General features: G+C 34.5%; 1 protein-coding gene across 3 annotated transcripts in view; it reads left to right on the top strand.

Moving 5' to 3' along the window:
- The window catches only part of LOC100368405 (CD9 antigen-like), a 91,814-nt gene extending 73,528 nt beyond the window's left edge, over positions 1-18,286 (top strand). For all 3 annotated transcript variants that reach the window (XM_085499770.1, XM_085499771.1, XM_085499772.1), the window contains exons 2-6: positions 7,964-8,164; positions 8,850-9,032; positions 11,664-11,858; positions 14,028-14,111; positions 14,633-18,286. In XM_085499770.1, the coding sequence (XP_085355896.1) occupies positions 7,964-8,164; positions 8,850-9,032; positions 11,664-11,858; positions 14,028-14,111; positions 14,633-14,707 (738 nt within the window). In that variant the 3' untranslated portion in view covers positions 14,708-18,286. The remainder of the gene's footprint in view (positions 1-7,963; positions 8,165-8,849; positions 9,033-11,663; positions 11,859-14,027; positions 14,112-14,632) is intronic.
- The last annotated feature ends 3,692 nt before the right edge of the window (positions 18,287-21,978 follow it).

Here is a 21,978-nt window from a genome sequence, read left to right as displayed (position 1 = left end):
ATTGTCAAAGTCAAAACAGTGTTGTAATGATAAACCGATAGGAAGATAGTAGATGCTGAAAACAAAACTGAATCCCAACTTTACAGATAATGGAATTTGTACTTCCCCCATTCTGCATTCCCAATTAATAATATATACTGCAAGTATTTACATATATTAATTTAATGTTAAACATTATGAACCACACTGGCAGTTCTTACTTACAAATTGCTTTGGAATACATTGCTGTGCTGGGAATTCAACTGTTGTTGATGGCTTCAACTGCACTTACCGGTAATACTAAATTTAGTACAGCTAGAATGAGTTGATGAAATGTCAACTCTATTTAAGCCTGATCTAATGCGCTATTAGATTAAGTTGTCTTGCAGGCGGTCATTATTGTGTAACCCCTATATTCTTGGAGTCAATTGGCATTATTAATGTATCCCAGTTGCTGATGGCAACGAAAGCTTACTGTGATTGAGGTAGATTGATCGTAGCTGAGATAGCAGAAACTTGGAAGTTATTTGTGCTTATTATATGTAGAGATACTTTCATCCCACATTACACTTGTCTTGCCTTCAGATAGTGCCATTATCACCTTTGCAAAGCTAGCATTATTGTCTCTAGAAACATTGTTTCAATCTGAGTGGTACCTCCGAAACATTGTTTCAACTCATAGATTTAGTCAAATCAACTTGTGTAGAAGTGAGGTTAATGGGATGCTATGAGGGGAGTGAAAAGTTTAGCTATTTGAATTCAAAACACAGATTTACTGACTTTAAAATTATTGACTGAATTGGAAATGAAACCATACGTGATGCGTACTGTATATCAGAATTTTTTCAAGCAGTCATGAGGAATTATTAGGAAAATAGGTGTCAAAAATACGATATTTTTTCCTAGAATGTGATAATCTTGACATTTGTATTATTTAGTATTAATTGTCATGCTTTTATAAAATGTGTTTGTTGTTGAAAACCTACTGTAAAACACTTAATTTTAGCTGAAATTAATTTTCTCTGAAAAGACTTTTTGGGTGTTTTGTATGGAATTAATTTTCACTGATTTTTGACAAGTTGAATGTAAAATTTATGAAAAAAGGTATATTCGCTGGATTTTATTTACTCTGAATCATTCCTTCAGTGAAAATAGCAAAATTAATTCCAAATGAAAATAAACTATTTTACAGTAATTGTGCTCAAACTTGTATGTATAGCCATCTTTAGCAAGGCAGCTTCTACACTAAATTGTGTTAAAATGATTTCCATATGTAGTGGCTGTACTTTGAACATCACATGAATTTTACATTGTTTAAATTTATGATATTTTGCTCTGCTTGGCTGCAGCACTTCAAAGTTGCACTCTCAAATCCTTCATCAAGTTTATTTGGATCATGAGACTGTGATGTGTAATATTTGACTGTCTGAATTTGGTGCAAATTACCGTGTATACTAAATGACTAATATTCAATGATTTTCAGCACGTCTGGGTGTTGTAGATCGTTTCGGCTTCTCATTTGATGCTTTATTTATTGTTCCAAAGTGATTCACCATGTTTGAAATACAATATTTCAGAACAAGAGTTTGCGTAGTGTTCAAATATTTACATTTACATGCAGATTCATAAAATTTAAATACGTATAAACATATGTAAATTTCCAAGAAACCAATAAAACTCTAACTCAGACTCAGACTTGAATACAGTTTTTGTTTTTCAATAAAATGAAATATTATGTGAGTGTATTAATAGTGGAAGCCTGGTTACTGTGAAAGCTAGGTCACCTTGAAACAAACAAGAAACTTGTGTCCCTTGCAAAGGTTCCCTTGCTGGTAATATTATTATTAATGAACATTTTTATTTGGCGTAATTTAAATGTCACAGAATTTTACAGCTAAATTACATATACCTATAAATTCTTACAAGATGGCTGTGAACAGTGAGTAAGCGAAGTACACTGAAAAAAAACGAGTATCACTACTGTTACCAAAGACTCAGAAATGGATTGTATGTGGGTTAAATATAGAAAAATCTATTCAAAACTGGCCTGAAGACGCTTGCCTGTAAAAAAAAAAATTGAGTTGGTCGTAGGTGATTTAATATACCAATACTCGCAGACCAGAAGTTTATGTATCAACAACCTCTTGTTGGTATTCTCAAAGCGATGTATAGCTTAGTGCATCTCTGATGCCGTCTTTATACAATGCCATCATAAAAAAATCTCAAAGAATACTGTGATATGCAAGCTTACGAAATTTCAGTTTAGGAGTGGTTTCTAATAAACTATTGAGACCAATGTTTGTCTATGAAAATTGAATTCTAATTTTGACACTAATTGATAGAATATAATTGTGCATCATCACTGATGTTGCACGGGGTGTTTACAAGGGACACAAGTCTCTTGTTTGTTTTGCGATAACTTAGCTTTTGCCATTTATACCCATATATTATATTTTATTGAAAAAAACACCCCAAAACAAAGATTTTATGCAAGAAATTGTTTGAAAGTGAGAAATTGTTTGTAGTGAAGAAAACACTAGGACTTAAGATTATTGCTGTGAACTTTACATTCATTTTAAGAATGTGCTTCAAATACTATGACGTCTGTGCAAATATCTATGTATGTAGAGATGTAGGTAGAACATCAATCAAGTCAGAATCCACACTTTAATTACATTGGAAGTTTGTGTGAATTTATAGCCATTTCCTCCAAAGGTCATGCAACACTACCTCCAGAAAACCATACCGTTAATTGCATCATTCATTACATAGCTCTGGGCTAATACAATTGCGCCATTAAAGTTAAGCCAGTTTACACTCCATTAACTTGCTTAGCAATTGCAGACACAACAGTTCATTGGGAGCTGGAAGAATATTGTGCCAATTATTGTTTCCTTTTCTTCAATTGCTTTTTTTTTGGAACCCCCCCCCCCAGTTTTTAATGGTCAACCCCTTTGTGGACAATTCTAAGAAACTTTTCTAGCTCATTTGGCCATAAAACACAAATAATCAGAGGCTTGGCCCTGAGACATAAATCATCAGAGGCTTGGCCCAGATATCTGAATTATTAGTCTCATCCACTCCCACTCTCTGCAGGTTTAAAGCACGTGATAATTAGTTACACAGCTCCTGCTGCTGTTAAAGTTGCTTGATCTCAGTTTGAGACCTCCTTGGGGAAACACTTTCACGATTTCCCTCCAGTGTGTGAAGAAATGTTTTACACACCATAGAATGTAGTTGTATACAAATACACAGCAAATGAGCAATAACTGAGATTTAGGTGATACCATTAATGATGGAGGGGTATAAGCTGTCCTCACTAGAGCTTCATCTCTAAATATTTTCACCTCAGCTCAGTGGTATCTCAAGCGTGATGATTTGGAAATAATTGATGTATTCCTGGTGGTTTTAAATGCAATTAATTTTAAACAAAACATTTTTATTAGGACTACTAGGAATTGATTATTCAAATTAGTTTCAGGTCACTCATGTTATGTTTTATTTAATGTTTTATGGTGTGTAACAAAAGGCCTGGGTTTTGGTAATATGCACTACAAGCAAATCATTTCATGTAAAAAAATGACATGAACACATTAACCATTTGAATGACAAACATTTTAATTATAATATTATTTATTTTTCAATTTTTGTAACACTTACATTTGCTTTCTAAAGACTAAAGATTGATTTTGTAAAATTGACAAAAGTTAACCTCAGTATTCAAAGGGTCAATTAGATGAAAAGTAGTCAGAATTTACTCTCTGTGTTTGCTTTATTAGTCCCCGTTCGGACGAAGTCCGAAAACGGGGACTTATAATTCGGTCTCCGTGTGTCCGTGCGTCTGTGCGTCCGTCCGGAGTCATATCTCAGAATCCCTTGGACCGATTCCGTTCATTCTTTGCATGTGCCTAGTACTTTATGTGGGACATATGCACATGCAGTGGTTTAGCGATTCGATTTAAAATGGCTGACTGGCAGCCATCTTGTTTTTTGAAAATGTTGTATTTTGGACATGCTATGCCAGTTTTCATTAAAACTTGGTACATAGATCATACATGTTAGGATACATGTCCCCGACCATCTGTGAGTTCCTGAGTCTGTCCGTCCGACCGTCCGTGTGTCTGTGCGTCAGTCTATCCAACGCCATATTTCAGAATCCTGTGGACCGATTCCGTTCATTCTTTGCATGTGCCTCGTACCTTATGTGGGACATATGCACATGCAGTGGTTTAGCGATTCCATTCAAAATGGCCGACTGGCAGCCATCTTGTTTTTTGAAAATGTTGTATTTTGGACATGCTTTGTCAGTTTTCATTCAAATCTAGTACATAGATCATACATGTTAGGATACATGTCCCCGACCGTCCGTGAGTTCCTGAGTCTGTCCGTCCGACCGTCCGTGTGTCCGTCTGTCCGTCAGTCTATCCAACGTCATATTTCAGAATCCTGTGGACCGATTCCGTTCATTGTTTGCATGTGCCTAGTACCTTATGTGGGACATATGCACATGCAGTGGTTTAGCGATTCGATTTAAAATGGCCGACTGGCAGCCATCTTGTTTTTTGAAAATGTTGTATTTTGGACATGCTTTGTCAGTTTTCATTCGAACTTGGTACATAGATTATAAATGTTAGGATACATGTCCATGACGATTTATTTCACAATTGGATCAAAGATGGCCGACTGGCAGCCATCTTGTTTTTTGAAAATGTCGTATTTTGGACATGCTTTGTCAGTGTTCATTCAAATTTAGTACATAGATCATACATGTTAGGATACATGTCCCCGACCGTCCGTGAGTTCCTGAGTCTGTCCGTTTGTCCGTCCGTGTGTCCGTGCGTCAGTCTATCCAACGTCATATTTCAGAATCCTGTGGACCAATTCCGTTCATTCTTTGCATGTGCCTAGTACCTTATGTGGGACATATGCACATGTAGTGGTTTAGCGATTCGATTCAAAATGGCCGACTGGCAGCCATCTTGTTTTTTGAAAATGTTGTATTTTGGACATGCTTTGTCAGTTGTCATTCAAACTTGGTACATAGATTATACATGTTAGGATACATGTCCATGACGATTTATTTCGCAATTGGATCAAAGATGGTCGACTGGCAGGCATCTTGTTTTTGTTTTTTTATGCGGTATCTTGGACGTGCTCTGTCAGTTTTCATTCAAATTTGGCACATACATGTACTTTATACATGTTAGGATGCATGTCCATGACAATTTGTTTCAAAATCTGGTCAAGGATGGCTGATTGACAGCCATCTGACTTTTTGGCCTTACTACTATATTTCCACAATTTATGTACCATTTTCATTCGTATTTGGCACATACACCATACATATCAGTGTGTTTCATAATCAGATCAAAGATGGCTGAATAACAGCTGTTTTTATTTTGGCTATATTACTATGACACGAAACAAGTGTTTTGATGTAAATAAACAATCTGTTGTATACGCCACTTGGAACTCAAGTTTCAAGGACACGCTCGCGACAACCCCTTCGCTTTAATATGACGAGCACAAAGAGAACTTAATGGGGACTGTGTCATTTTCAATGACTTGTTTATCATGAGATTACATAAAGAGGTGCATCTATACTCAAAATAAATTGTAATTTTAATAATCCAGTACACAATAAATGGAACAATTTAGTAACAAGAGTCAGTAAAATCTGCTATAATGCTGAAAAAGCAGAACAATAAAACCGACCAGCGGGGAAATAAAAAACGCACTACCGGTAATATGGAGATTGAAAAAACAGGACGTTTCGGGTTCAACCCTTCCTCAGCAACACAATAAATGTGTGTTTTTTGTTTGTTTTACATGTGCTTCTACTCTAGTCGCGTAATGCACTTCAAACAGAGTTTTTCTCGCATGCTGTACATGTTGGATGATGTTGGATGATGTTGAATATGTGGAGCGACGACTACGAGAACAACAAAATCTGAAAAAATGGGACACTATCAGCCCTGAGACTGATACAGTATTTAAATTGTCAATCGTTATGCATTCTTTGTATTTCATGAAAACAATGTATTTTACATGTGTTGTATAAATTGCATGGAACCCATGAAGGACTGTGTGAGATGACTGTGGTCCTAATGGTAGATTAAAATCAATCTCCGTTACAATGTTACAAAACAATGTAACGCTCTGTGTAGCTCACATACATGTAAGCCATGACTAGCCTCAGGGTGCTACGACTATTAAAACTATGAATAAAGTGGAATTATGGTGAAACTATGGCAACAATTATGGCCTTTCAACAATGAAAAATCTCCAAGGGGTAATTCTAACCACTAGCCATTCTTTCTCTTTATGTGTTGTGGTTGTTGTGGTAATAAAAGTGCTGTAAATGTCTAGTGGCTTCAGGATTTATGCAAATTAAAATTATACTTTCAATACTACTACATGAATGCAGGTATGTTCTGTCTCGTTTAATTTTGCCTGCTAGGATGTTTTATGATTCGTTGATTAATATGTATTCGTGCAAACTAAATTTTTAAAGAAAAATGACTCACTTAAAAAAAATACTTACTGCGACAAAAGTTTGTGTTTATCACTGACTCCCAAGCTGCTGAAAATTAATTAACACTTTGAGCGCCAAAGTCAACTTTTTCACCATTCTCAAATTAAAACTGATTTTTCCTAACTTTTGTTCAAGACCTGTAGCCAAAAGAAAATTTTGCCAATTTTGGTCCAAAATTATTAAATATAATAATAATGAATTTTAATATTGCATCCTTTGAAATAGTTTCCATTGGTTGTCAGCAATAAAATGTTAGTAATAAAGTACAATACATATAATACCAAAGTAAAATATTAGGTGCATTAGTTCATAGACCCTCTACTGGAGGGTTAGGGTTAGTTATAACTATTTTCATTTTTTTTACCAATTTTCCTGTAAAGTAAAGGAAATTATATGCATTTGATTCAAAAATGTTGGGAAAAATACCAAAAAATGAGCAAAATGTTGAACCAAAGTTTTGCTGGGAAAATTTGTAGTATACAAAAATGTAGCACACTTGAAACAGAAATTTTCGTAAAACTTTGCTAAATTTAACTTTTTCAAATTGTGAAGAAATAAATTTGTGTTACCAACTAGATTTTTGAACTATAAACCGGAATTTTATTTATTTTGCCCAATCCGAAATCAAAAATGCCACCAAAGTATGGGGAAATATCAAAATTATTATTTCCATGGAAACAAGTTTGAGCCTGTTTTCTCAGCAAATCAGAAATATCAAGAGTTTGCAGTGTTTGTATAATTTCAAATTTTTGACAAATTTGTGCAGTCAAGTGTATGAAAACTCTGTTTGCAACTTTACTTTGGTTACTTGTTGTCACAAATTATTTCACAAATTATAATAACTATGTTAGCTTTAAAAAACAAATGTTGTTTCCATTCTTACCATAGATGGCGCAATTCATACTGTTTCTTCATTGTTACACTTGCAATCAGGAAGTATTGGGTCAACTGGCTATTATTCTTTGATTTTAAGAAAATAGGCCTTATGCATGACCCCTGAAGGTCACACATCCTGGCACTTTAGAGGGTACTACACTGGCATGAATTTTCCAATGTTTAAATGTGTTAAAGAAAGCAAATTTTAATTTGTTAATAATATTTCTGGTCATGAATTATTTTTTGAAAATATTTGACAACAAGTAAATTCTGCAGATTTAATCAATTTGCCAACATCGGCCATCGTGAGGTGGTAGAATAGAATAAAATGGTTAACTCTTTTTTCTTTGTGAAGCACACACTGACAAGAAACATTTTTTTTTAGTTTGGCCTAAGACCTCAATGACAATTGCTGGCAATGGCAAAATAACACGGTGAGAGTGACTTGGTTCTCTCACAATGTATGTACATGTACATATAATATTTTTTACATTGTGATAAAATCAAAATGGAAATACATGGGTTAATACATTCATTTCTTTCCTAACTATGTACAATGTTTTCTATTCTTAGATTTTAGGTAGTGGTTTAGTGGCTGTTGGATTATGGCTACGTCTTGACCCTGTTACTCAGCAATATGTGAATTCTGTGGAGGGATTAGATCAATACTACTATGGCACATATGCAATGATGGGGTGTGGTGCTTTCATGATCCTGGTTGGGTTCCTAGGATGTTGTGGTGCCTGCTGTGAAAGCCAGTGTCTTCTCTGCATGGTGAGTTTTTTACTTGCATTGAATAGCATTCAATACAATGACAATTCAAAAGTAAAGTTAACCTTTTCACCACCAGACTTTCTCGTCCAAATTTTTCTGCACTTTTTTCTAATATTCAATTTTGGAGCCAACAGACAAAATTTTCAGTCTGTTTTCAGTTTGTACTCCAAAAAAATTTGGATATTTTTGTGCAGACGTACTATTGTGGAATACTTTATTTTCGCTAGAATTTATTTTCGCTGAAAAGGGCTTTTGGGCGTTTTGTATGGAATTTATTTTCACTCTTTTTTGATGAGTTTAATGTGAAATATAGGAAAAAAAGTATATTCGCTGGATTTTATTTTCATGGAATTGTATCTTCAGCAAAAATAAATGCCAAGCGAAAATAAAGTAACTTACAGTATTTGTGATAAAAAAGAGGGAAGTGGCGGTGAATAAGGGAAGTTTTGATTGGTTTCTTCCAAGCTTGATGGTAACACATTAGTGACATTATTTAGAATGTTGTATCAATAATATTGGTACATGACATGAAGAAAGTGTTATCATGTATTTGAATGTTGTTTTTACATGAACTGTTTACTGGACATATCATCTCATTGTAGGCGTTTAGACTCAGAGTGAAAACTTATGCATGTTTGGTTTGCTGAAATACTAAGCAAAAAATTGTTTTCGTTGTTCTTCACAGTATGTTGTTTTACTCGTCTGTTTGTTCCTCATGGAAGTTGGTGGCGGTGTTTGGGCTTACTTCCATAAAGATAAGGTGAAGGAAGTTATTACAGAGGGACTGATGACTACAGTGAAAGATGTCTATGGTAAAGAAGGGTCTGGCGAAGTGGCCACTAAAGCTCTTGATAGCCTGCAGAGTGATGTGAGTTAGTTCTTTTCAATATTATCATGTATCGTATTTACTGTAAAACATGTTGAAAAAGCGGCATGCAATTTTAGCGAATTGTGGTAAAATGACGTAATAGCGAATCTCTCTTGTCATTGTTGATTTCTTTGTTTGGCGGCCATTTTAAATTGACAATAAAGTCATTAGTGACATCTTGAATTAGCGAATCAGTTCTCTTGCTAAATTCGCGAAAAAGACATGCTCGTGAAAAAGACATGTTTTACAGTAATCTATTAGTAAAGCATGCATTTATGTAAATGACAAAGGTGTGTTTATTGTCATATTAGGTCACATTTTCATGATCCACTATACAACAAAAGCTCTTCTTTGTTTTTATTTAGAGATACTCTTCTAATAGAACAAATGTGATGTTCATATTTGTGCATTAATACTGAGTCGTAACTATTTATCTAGTTAATTAATGCTTTCAGCTTAATTAGCCACCAAGATTGGGCTCGATCACCACGCCGGGCTCGGGAAAATAATATTTATTTTTGAAAAAAAAATGCGTCATTGATTTCCACGACACTTATAATGAACTTGAAGAAACAAACATGTTCATAAAAAACACACACATTTTATTACAAAACGATTTACATACCGTCTGAATTTATGGTGAAATAACGGGTAGGGTCTGTGAGGAAACAGTGGACGAAGGCATTTATCATTATCTTCGTTTTGGTATGTTTTCGTTTGTACGCAAACTCTCGCAAATTTTCCACCATGAGGTTTTTCAGCACGATTTGACCTGGAACAACTTCCTTTGACCTAACAGGTCATGTCTTTCATTAACCAATCAAAATGATGTGTCATAATGATGAAATTTTCCGATTATTGACGATGATTTTTTAATGCAATGCGGAAGTGAATTACCGCAATGTTAAAATGCGATCTGTAGCACTGATTGCAATGAAAAAATGATGATTTTTTTCCCTAAAAACTGGCGATTCGCAATTTCCGAAATATAAACGACGGTTAATAGTAACTGTGGGTGAACTGAGTGTGGAGGAAGAATTTATAATAAACACCTTTAACGGTCGCCAACATCATGTCGCATCATTCAAACCCTAGGCCTTTCATGATAGTCTCAAAGTAAACCATGCCCAATAACCAGGTACATGACTTAACGATCACATTTTTGGCTTTTCGAAAGTTACTACTCAAAGAAATATGGATTACTCCAGTATTCCAAATCGGGGTTCATCCTGAGTAAATGACAGAATAGAAAGGATGCGAACCACGTTGTGTACGTTCGCCATGCACTCTAAATTTAATGCGAGTATTCTCATAAAAACTTAAAGCACGAACCAAACTACCATGCCAATCACGATTATTATAAAATGAAACACACCTTTTACACACATATTTTAAAGAATATCATCGACGCCCAGTAAAAACACTCTGGGCTTATAATCGTGAATGCCCTCAACTCGATAAATACTTAGTAAAAATATAGGGATGGGCTTCATACTCGGGAGGGGCTTACGATCAGGGAAGTACGGTACTTTAACACAATTGGGCTTCCACTCTCTGAATACTGTGGTTCAAACGCACAAGGCTCCAACCCAAGTTATAAAAAAGCACATTGTGCATATAAAAGTTGAGTTTATACTAGTAGTGCACAACGCTTGGCAGCATGCACGGCTATGTACAATGGCGTATACGAATGCGATCAGATACTAAAACGTCATAGCTTTGAAAAGTACCCGGATGTTAAATATTTTCGTTCGTTATTTATTCCCCTCCTTGAATGGCCTCCATGGTGTTTAATTGCAAGCACTTCAAATGCCTATCCAAGCTACAGTTATAATTAAAACAAAATTAAACCACTGCAATATTATTTCGAATACAGTTTAGAATATACACAACTATAAATTAAGGCCGCATTTAGGTTCGCTTTAATTCTCCAATTTTGGTGAATATTTTTGTAATTTTGGTAAAAAGTGATATTTTTGAATTCTTGTTGAAAATAGCAAGTCTGATTGCCTTGATACTATAAATATTGTTCATTTTCTTATGATATCTTCAGTTCTTTAATTAAAATGTGCATTGCTAACAGCGGAGCTATCTCAGCCGACGGGCTGCTTGTTTTCTTATTTAATTGACCTTTGACCGACTGGAGTGATATGGGTAAATATTACAACATTATGATGTGGTAAAAGCAAATATCATACCCTTGCCTTTTTGTGTGTTACAATACAAGTGTCCATTGTTTATAAATCTATTATAAGCTCTTTAGAGGACCACTTAAATTCATATTCAATTCTCTTTACTCATCCACAATCTCATGTTGTGATGTATATAGTGGTAAGGGGATAGTACTTCACAGATTTATTAAGCTCTCATTAATGTGGAAATAATAATTGATAATCTGAATTGTGATTGCCATGACTACACTAATTTATTCATTTGTTGAAATTAAATGTCAAAGTGTAAATTCAACTTGAAGAAATTAAGATCTAAAGTTCAAGAAAAAATATAAACAATCTTTGTGAGATTTTCACTGTTACAAAATGTTGTGGTTTACATAACTAACCTGAAATATCAATAAAACTTCATATCTATTATAATTATTATACAGTACCCTGTATATGTCTTGTATTTCAGCTAAAATGCTGTGGAGCCAGTGCACCAACTGACTGGTATAATTCGTATTACTCCGATGAAGTAAGCACTTTGTCTTTAATTTACTCGGTTCCTGACAGCTGCTGTAAAGATGTGACTGTCGACTGTGGGAAAAACAAAGGTGTTATTTCAATACTTGGAGATGCTCTGAATCTTCCAACTAATTTCTACAGCGAGGTAATTTATAAAGTATTTATTTATAATATTTATATATGCTAGGCCACACTATGCCACGCTGGGCCACACTATGCCACGCTGGCATATGACATTGACATGACTGACATCACTGGCTTTCAATATGACATTGACATGACTGTGACATCAGTGGCTTTCAATATGACATTCACATGACTGTGACATCAGTGGCTTGTCAATATGACATTCACATGACTGTGACATCAGTGGCTTGTCAATATGACATTCACATGACTGACATCACTGGCTTGTCAATATGACATTCACATGACTGTGACATCAGTGGCTTGTCAATATGACATTCACATGACTGTGACATCACTTGCTTTCAATATGACATTCACATGACTGTGACATCAGTGGCTTGTCAATATGACATTCACATGACTGTGACATCACCGGCTTGTCAATATGACATTCACATGACTGTGACATCACTGGATTGTCAATATGACATTCACATGACTGTGACATCACTGGATTGTCAATATGACATTCACATGACTGTGACATCACTGGCTTGTCAATATGACATTCACATGACTGTGACATCACTGGCTTGTCAATATGACATTCACATGACTGTGACATCAGTGGCTTTCAATATGACATTCACATGACTGTGACATCAGTGGCTTGTCAATATGACATTCACATGACTGTGACATCAGTGGCTTGTCAATATGACATTCACATGACTGTGACATCAGTGGCTTGTCAATATGACATTCACATGACTATGACATCAGTGGCTTGTCAATATGACATTCACATGACTGTGACATCAGTAGCTTGTCAATATGACTCTCACATGACTGACATCAGTGGCTTGTCAATATGACTCACATGACTGTGACATCAGTGGCTTGTCAATATGACATTCACATGACTGTGACATCAGTGACTTGTCAATATGACATTCACATGACTGTGACATCAGTGACTTGTCAATATGACATTCACATGACTGTGACATCAGTGACTTGTCAATATGACATTCACATGACTGTGACATCAGTGGCTTGTCAATATGACATTCACATGACTGACATCACTGGCTTGTCAATATGACATTCACATGACTGTGACATCAGTGGCTTGTCAATATGACATTCACATGACTGTGACATCACTTGCTTTCAATATGACATTCACATGACTGTGACATCAGTGGCTTGTCAATATGACATTCACATGACTGTGACATCACCGGCTTGTCAATATGACATTCACATGACTGTGACATCACTGGATTGTCAATATGACATTCACATGACTGTGACATCACTGGCTTGTCAATATGACATTCACATGACTGTGACATCACTGGCTTGTCAATATGACATTCACATGACTGTGACATCACTGGCTTGTCAATATGACATTCACATGACTGTGACATCAGTGGCTTTCAATATGACATTCACATGACTGTGACATCAGTGGCTTGTCAATATGACATTCACATGACTGTGACATCAGTGGCTTGTCAATATGACATTCACATGACTGTGACATCACCGGCTTGTCAATATGACATTCACATGACTGTGACATCACCGGCTTGTCAATATGACATTCACATGACTGTGACATCACCGGCTTGTCAATATGACATTCACATGACTGTGACATCACCGGCTTGTCAATATGACATTCACATGACTGTGACATCAGTGGCTTGTCAATATGACATTCACATGACTGTGACATCAGTGGCTTGTCAATATGACATTCACATGACTGTGACATCACCAGCTTGTCAATGACATTCACATGACTGTGACATCACTGGCTTGTCAATATGACACTCACATGACTGACATCACTGGCTTGTCAATATGACATTCACATGACTGACATCACTGGCTTATCAATATGACATTCACATGACTATGACATCACTGGCTTATCAATATGACATTCACATGACTATGACATCACTGGCTTGTCAAAATGACATTCACATGACTATGACATCACTGGCTTGTCAATATGACATTCACATGACTATGACATCACTGGCTTGTCAATATGACATTCACATGACTATGACATCACTGGCTTGTCAATATGACATTCAGCTCTGAGTGAAGGAATTAATTCATCTTTTCATTGATACTCACACCTGTAAATTGATTTATTTTAAAGGGTTGTTCGGAGAAATTGATTACAGAGGTTAAGAGGAATTATGTTTTAATTGCTGGTATTGGCATTGGTGTGGGCATTGTACAGGTATGTATTATGAGGTTATTGCCAAGGAGCCACAAATCACATCCATTCGTAAATGAGTCTTGGCCAAATTGGCTTTCCTATTGAATCTGTGGCACACTCATCCAGGGTAGGGAACGATCCCTTTTGGTGTTAAACCATTTCAACAGGGGAATGAAAAGTATGGCGTTCATTCATACATGTTAATTGAGCAAATTTTGTACACATTTTTTTGTATTATGAATCAAATTTGTATGCGAGTATAGTTCCCTTACTAGTGTCCCAGTATACATATGAAGGGATGACTTGGATATATTTATTTCGTGTTTAATCAACATACTCGTAGTACTGTATTTTCGCTGTAATTAATTTTTGCTGAAAAGACTTTTTGGGTGTTTTGTATGGAATTTATTTTCACTGATTTTCGACAAGTTGAATGTAAATATAGGAAAAATTTTACAGTATACCATAAATAACACACTCATATTATAGTTCATGTTTCTCTTTAAATAAAGGTACTGATAAGTCGTGTAATGTCTTTACAGGTACTGGGCATAATATTTGCACTATGTATGTGCTGTGCATTAAGAAGAGGTGGAAGTGGCAAGGACTATGCATAAAGCAGATTTTTTAGCTCAACGGCCAAGATTATAATGGTGTCTGACACTAAGATCAACTCATTGATGTATTTTAATGAATTTTTTTTTTAAATCTATTACCAGTGTAGGTAGGTAATAAATCTATAATCCCTGAAATTTAGAGCCAGTCCAAACTTGTGGCAGTTGGCATTGTATCTGTCAGTCGTAGTGTCAAATGTCATCACAAGTTTGTGGCTATTTCTCATTTTATCTTCATCATTAATTGTGCATATCAGTCAAATGAAATATATTACTTCTCTGAAACTACTGAAATTGAAAATTTTGAATGATGACTGCTCTGAAAACTACTGATAATCCAAATTTTGAATGACTTCTCTGAAACTACCAAAATTCAAAATGTTGCAGGACTTCCTTGAAATTAATGATATTCAAATTTTTGAATGATGGCTTCTCTGAAATTACAGATTTCAAATAACATAAAGCAATCTCTGCACAAGAGTACAAGAAGTATTGTTTTAACTGATTATTTAAATAAGCAGATGATCATGTTCTTTATTAAAAATTTAATTTGCTGAAAATCGCCCTCTAGAGCACTAAACTGCTTTGATTTCACATGTGATCAAAAATAACATGCATATTGAATGTTTTTACAGTTGAAATACTTTTTACTTCAATTTTGAACTTGAATATTCGAATATCATACTCTTTCTGAATTCTATTGGTTTGAACTTGTATGATATCACTGTTCCACCTGAATATGTGGGATTGTAGTACGGTATTTTTTTTTTTTTAAATTAGCAATAGTTGAAGACAGTTGAGGAAAACCGACTGTAAATCTGTGTATTTTCTCTGTCTACAATCTAGGTCACGAAATGTTCCACCCAAACAAGAGAAATATTTTTGTATGAATCATGTATATTAATTCACATGACACCAATATCAGTCACATTTATTGTCTTAAGCAAAACATGTTGAATTAAAAAAAAAGTTTAATAATAGTTTGAATCCACCGAGATAGTTGAAACAAAAGCATACAAGCGAGAAGGAAATATTTCCCTTCTCTGTATCCATAGTAACATCTATTTTCTGTCTGGTATTAGATACATTCCTAGAAATTCCAGCATTACTGTAAAACTTTTTATTTTGATGACATTTGCGAGGACGAAGTTTTGCGAAAAACTTGCTGTCATAAAATAACATGTCTACTCCCTGTTTTCAAATGAAATTTTCTACTTTAACAGTAAATTATGGTTTTACTTGGCTATTGAAATTTGTGTCTCTCACAAAAATGAAGCAGTTTAGAGGATTGAAAGTAGTTTTGGCACTATGATATTAAAATCATTAAATAAGTAACATGCTGCATTTCAATTATCGTCCATTTCCAATGATTATTCGCCTTTAATGCTGTTAGACTTGCCATCAATGTATTTAATTAGCATATTTAATCAGGATAAGTTTCATCAATATTTTATCATTTTTATGGAACTTAAAGTTAAAGGGTTGTTTTGTAGATGTATATGAGCAAGATCTTTTAATTACTTGGCGTAATATGTATTTTTTTTTTAAATTAATCTTAGAGATATTTTAATCATGTTCAATGTTTTATGAAACCATGGTGATAAGGTATGTTTTTTAAAGATGTGGGCGAGTGAGTGGGTTGGGGTGGGAGGCTGTGTGAGGGGAGGGAGCTGTAGAGGGTGTTGTATTCAGTCATAAATTAGATATGTAATGATTAACTCTCGTTAGACATTTGAATTAATTATTACAATGTAGGCATTAACTTACCGGTAGTTGTATACTGTGTATATTTATAAATAACTGCCTCAATTATCAATATATTGACATCAGCTGAAACTATTGGTTGGATAGAATCTCATGATGACCAAATGCATAATCTGCATATCCAGATGTTTTAACCAACCAGGAAAAGGTATTTGGTCAACTTTCAAATCATGTGACATTTACTAACCAATAAGAAACTGATGTATAATCAGAGAACATTTTCTTGTAAAAACAAAACAATATCGTAGTAATATAAGTTTAAAAAAATTACACATTTTCGGTAGACATTTATGTACTTTTTTAATTAAGATATCGCCTTTATGTGTAAAACCTTATAACAAGATTTGTAGTTATTGCAATAGGTTTATAAAAAAACATTAATTACCAGTGCACTGCTTGATTCACTTTTCACAACAGAAATTAGGGAAAACTATGAATATATATTAAGTACACATATAAATAAGGGCTTCTTTAGAAAATGTTTGAACACAATTTTAAGGAAGTACTGTTGAGTAATTCTGCCATACACAAAAAGCACCAAGGGTCGTGTAAAAGTATCAGAATGTGTGACCTTTAAGGGTCATGTAAAAGTACCAGGATGTGTGACCTTTAAGGGTCATGTAAAAGTACCAGGATGTGTGACCTTTAAGGGTCGTGTAAAAGTATCAGGATGTGTGATCTTTAAGGGTCGTGTAAAAGTATCATTGTGTGTGACCTTTGTCGTTCATAAATTAGTAAAACCTTATAAACACCTTACGATTTCAACTGTTCTATTGGTTGTAATGAAGTAACATACATGTACATGCTGCAGACACTGCCATCCAATGTTGAGGAGTGACAATTTGTACATATTCCATCCCATTATCAAACATTTAAAGGTATTAGAAGAGAGGATCAGCTATTCTGTTTCAGTCTGGATTTGAGAGAATTTGAAAATTACAAATTATTTCCACTCTCGTTGACAACATTTCTTGAAGGTATTGAACAAACTTCAGTTTGTGTTTGTGTAGATGGCCATGCGTATCAAAGTGTGTACATACCCATGTTTTTCATTATAACCATGAGAGTATTAAATATTAGAGTTAAGTGGATCAAGGAAAGTTTATGAACAATTAATCTTCACTACTTCACAATATAGATGCCAATTTACTATCATTGAGTCACTATCATTGAATTTATGCAGGCCTATATGTTTGTATAATCTGTAAAAATCAAAAATTTAACTTCAAGTCCGCAATCGTTGCACTGCGTCATGGGTCCCAACATGTTTACTGTATTTGCTCTATTATAAGTACATCATTAATAAAACTCACTCAACCCCAAAATTGCATTGCTTGTATCCTTGAGTACAATTTTACCATAGATACACCACTCATCAACGTAAACGCAAATATGGTATACATGAAACTGGTTGTTTTTCAAAGAATCTGAATACATCCATTGCACGGTGCCTGTGGTCATTTACCTGTAAGTGAATGTGGTCTTGTCTAACACAAGTTTTGTTTATCATTTAACAACTCATTAATTTTCTGGAAAATGTTTTAGTGATTTTACTTTTATCATTGTAAATTAGTTCAGGTTATTAAAAACTTTCACGACTTAACATTTAATATATATTTGCACTCCATTACTTTATTGTATTTTTTATTAAACGTTTATTATATACATGTAATTGTGATGAAGCATTTTTTTTGTTACCATGGCTACCATCCTAGAGAGAACATGTTTTTTAAGGGGCTAAGAAAATTATCAACGTTTTGATGTACCAGAAAGTGTGTATATTTTGATATTCATTAAACAGGAAATCTTAGAATAGAAGTCTACTTGCATTTCTTCTTTAACTATCCATTATGGTGAAACTTCTATGAATAATACTGTAAAATACTTTATTTTAGCTGGAATTAATTTTCGCTGAAAAGACTTTTTGGGTGTTTTGTATGAAATTTATTTTCACTGATTTTTGTCCAGTTGAATGTAAAATATAGAAAAAAAGGTATATTCAATGGATTTTATTTTCACTGAACCATTCCTTCAGCGAAAATTAATTCTAATTCTAAATGGGGGGGGGGGTTACATAGGGGCTAGTTTGCGCATGCTAATATTGCACCAAGATTGTTGTGCTCTATGGGTTAAACACACTGGTGTTCACGATTATATTAAAGTTCACATCTGCAACTACAGAGGGCGCTTTACAACAAATGGACAAAAAAGTTTGCACCATAGAGGGCGCCAATTCTTTCACTTCGTCCTACAAGTTAAATTTATACAATGTTTGCGCTTGGTTGAATTCTAATTCTATTTCTAATTTTCTGCAACATGTATGTAATAATAATCTTCAGCTGAAATGGTTACAAAATGAATGTAAACCAAAACAAGTTTTGTTTTGTCATGCCCATTTGATAGTTGCCAAGATTCACAGACTTCTAACAGCTGAGGTATTTGAATACTTTCTCTTGCATCATGTTTCAAATAAAATTTGGAGAAACAAATGATTTGATTAATCAATGATCATTTTGTAATTGACAAACCAGTAACATATACTGTGAATGCTTGTCAAACAAGCAGCCTCTCGGCTGCGATAGCTCCACTGTTATTCATCAAAATTAGAGAATTAGCGATATCACAAAATGATCAAATCTGAAAGAGGTCTACCTGTAGTACCTATATGTATAACAAAAAAGCAATCGGATTTGCGGTTTTTAACAAGAAATCGAAAATATCACTTTTTACCAAAAAAGACAAAAATATTCACCAAAATTAGAGAATTAAAGATATCATCACGAAACAAACAAATCTGAGAGAGGTCTACATGTAGTACCTATATATACGTAATATCAAACCAATCAGGCTTGTGGTTTTAAACAAGAAGTCGAAAATATCACTTTTTACCAAAAATGACAAAAATATTCATAAAATTAGAGAATTGAATAATCATCATGAAATGAACAAATCTAAGAGGGTTACCCAAGGTACATGTACACCAAGTATCAAAGCATTCAGACTTATAGTTTCTAAGAAGAAGTTGAAAAAGTAAAACACAGACGCCGACGGACAATCGCTCGTATGATAAGCTCCGCTCGACAAAGTCGACAGCGAAGCTAAAAATATCATTAGATGGACAGTCTTTATAGGGACTTATTCTCACACAATTAAGTGCGTCAGCCATGAAAATATATATTATTTAGCATCAGCATTGGTTCCTTTGGTGATGTATCGCCCCCACATTCCATTTGATAACATGGTATGAAAAACATTTTTTTTAAATATTTACTTAATTGAAACTGGTACCAGAAGTGTTTTTTCTGATAAACATTTATTACACAAATATTTTTCATACAGCTACATGTAGGTTTAACTAAAAACATACATTTTGTGATAAATCTACAAAAACCAGACCTGGCGAGTAAAGTTTGCTACCCCCCCACCAATATCTTGTTGAAAGTGAGGAATCCATGTGACTTTCCCTCAAATAAGGTACATGTATTCAGTGTTCCGTTGCATCTGTGTTTTATTCATTCAACACAAAAAAAAATGTTTCTGGTTGTAACTTTTCCCAAAAATGGGGTAGTGAGACTGTTTTGTTGTTGCTAAAACACAAACTTTTGCTGGTTTCTTCACTTCGTCAACAGAGGGCGCTGTGCAGTAACAAAATAAGAAAAATCAAGAGATTGGCTTGTATGCTGACAAGAAACATAATTTGTTTTTAGGCCTAAGCGGTCATTTTTTGAACAAAACTGAAATTTGTTTTTGATTCAGACTGTATTATGTAATGTTAAGTAGTTTACATAATCAACACAATAAACTATTTTCACTATATATTCTTTCCCGATATCATTCTTAAGTATTCTCACAAGATCTTGAATTGAATCTTAGACTACAAGTACCAGAATAATGTCAATCTCAAGCTCTCCAATGCCTATATTTTCAGCATGGAGCCTTCTTTTTTTTGTGCCTCAGTGATGCAACCTTACTTGCGCATAAGCAAGCTTAAAGGGCAGTGGTCATCACGCTATGTCATGTACGATATGGGACTCATAATGACGTACACAACGTGTGTAAAATACATTGTTTGCATGAAATTCGAACATGTGCTGCCCAATGCCACTTAAAAATCAATAGATCATTTTCCGTACACTGCGAGAATCACGCGTTATGCGTGAAATCGAACGTAAAAACAGGACAAACAAAGGTCATAGCATCGTAGTCGCGTCAAACATCGCGTGGGATTCGACAAACGCGAAAGTATTTCAGGGACACTTCCATGCTTAATAATGTGCTGTCCACATTTGATGATAGGCAATTTCGATTAAGTGAGGGTATTCGGAAGCAATATTCCTCTGTCGAAGATCGGCCGGTCAATGTAAGCTACGAAATAAAGAAATTCTAGTTCAAAATCAAATCGTTCGATTTTTGCGGCAGACGTTCGACGCGCGTCTTTCATGCATCTCGCGAGATCTCGCAATTGTTCGGAAAATCCTCTATTAATTTTTAGTCCAAACTTCAAGTAGAAAATCACAGAACTGGAGATATTTTTCATTGAAATAAATTTTAAGTTGTCTGCCACCAGGACTATTTGTAATATATGGGTTGGTCTTTTTATACCCAGGTATATTTGCACAGCCTCATGCATTTTGGTTAGTTGACCTTTGAACTGATCTCCAAATCTGTTACTTCAGGAATTCATGCAAGGTGCATTTCATACTGCCGTATTTGCCCTAATAGTAGCGCATACGCTTACATAAATTACAGAGGTATTTCAATGGTAAAACTAAATAACATTTTAATGATTCAGTATATACCAAATGTACTGTAATTGTTGGTTTATATGCAGTTCTATTGAAATGCAGTTCTAAAAAGCAAATAATTTAGTTGTGTCTAAATACATTGTATGTCAATCAGAAAATGTATCATATAATTTTATTAAACAATATTTCAAATTTGAGAAAATAAAAATCACATTTCACTTACAATACAAAATATTAAAAATATCGTAGAGTGAATAATATGGGGAGAAGTTACATCATTACAAAAACTGACAAAAAAACAGAAACCTAATAAAGTTACATTCACACTTTGCAACTATGTAAAACATCATTCCTTGAATAAGCTAAAAACATATAAAGTGTACATACGTTGTTGATTTTGCTGAAACATGAAATATCACTAGCACATGTACTGCCGTTCTCATGCATCTCATTTGAGCATTTAAGGTGGAAAACACCTAGCCCCCAATGTCAAAATAAATTACCTGGTAAGGCCAGAATTTTTATTCCTTGTTTCTCGAGTTTTTATAAGACAATTTTTTTGAGGGCGGCGGAAAAAAAATAAAATTCTTTTTTTTCCATTAAATTTGTGTGATTCTCAAAGAATTGTAAGTGAGATTATTGATCGGAGAGAAGAAATGAAATAAAATTTTATTCCATGTATAACCGTGTTTCTCATCTGCGCGAGACTTCGGTACTTTGATCATGATACTCACACAAAAATGCAACTTGGATTTGTTATGCAGC

This window comes from Saccoglossus kowalevskii, chromosome 1, assembly GCF_978046115.1.
Source record: "Saccoglossus kowalevskii chromosome 1, keSacKowa6.1, whole genome shotgun sequence".
Classification (NCBI taxonomy): domain Eukaryota; kingdom Metazoa; phylum Hemichordata; class Enteropneusta; family Harrimaniidae; genus Saccoglossus; species Saccoglossus kowalevskii.
The sequence above is the reverse complement of the archived record's forward strand: the minus strand, read 5'-3'. Positions and strand labels throughout refer to the sequence as shown.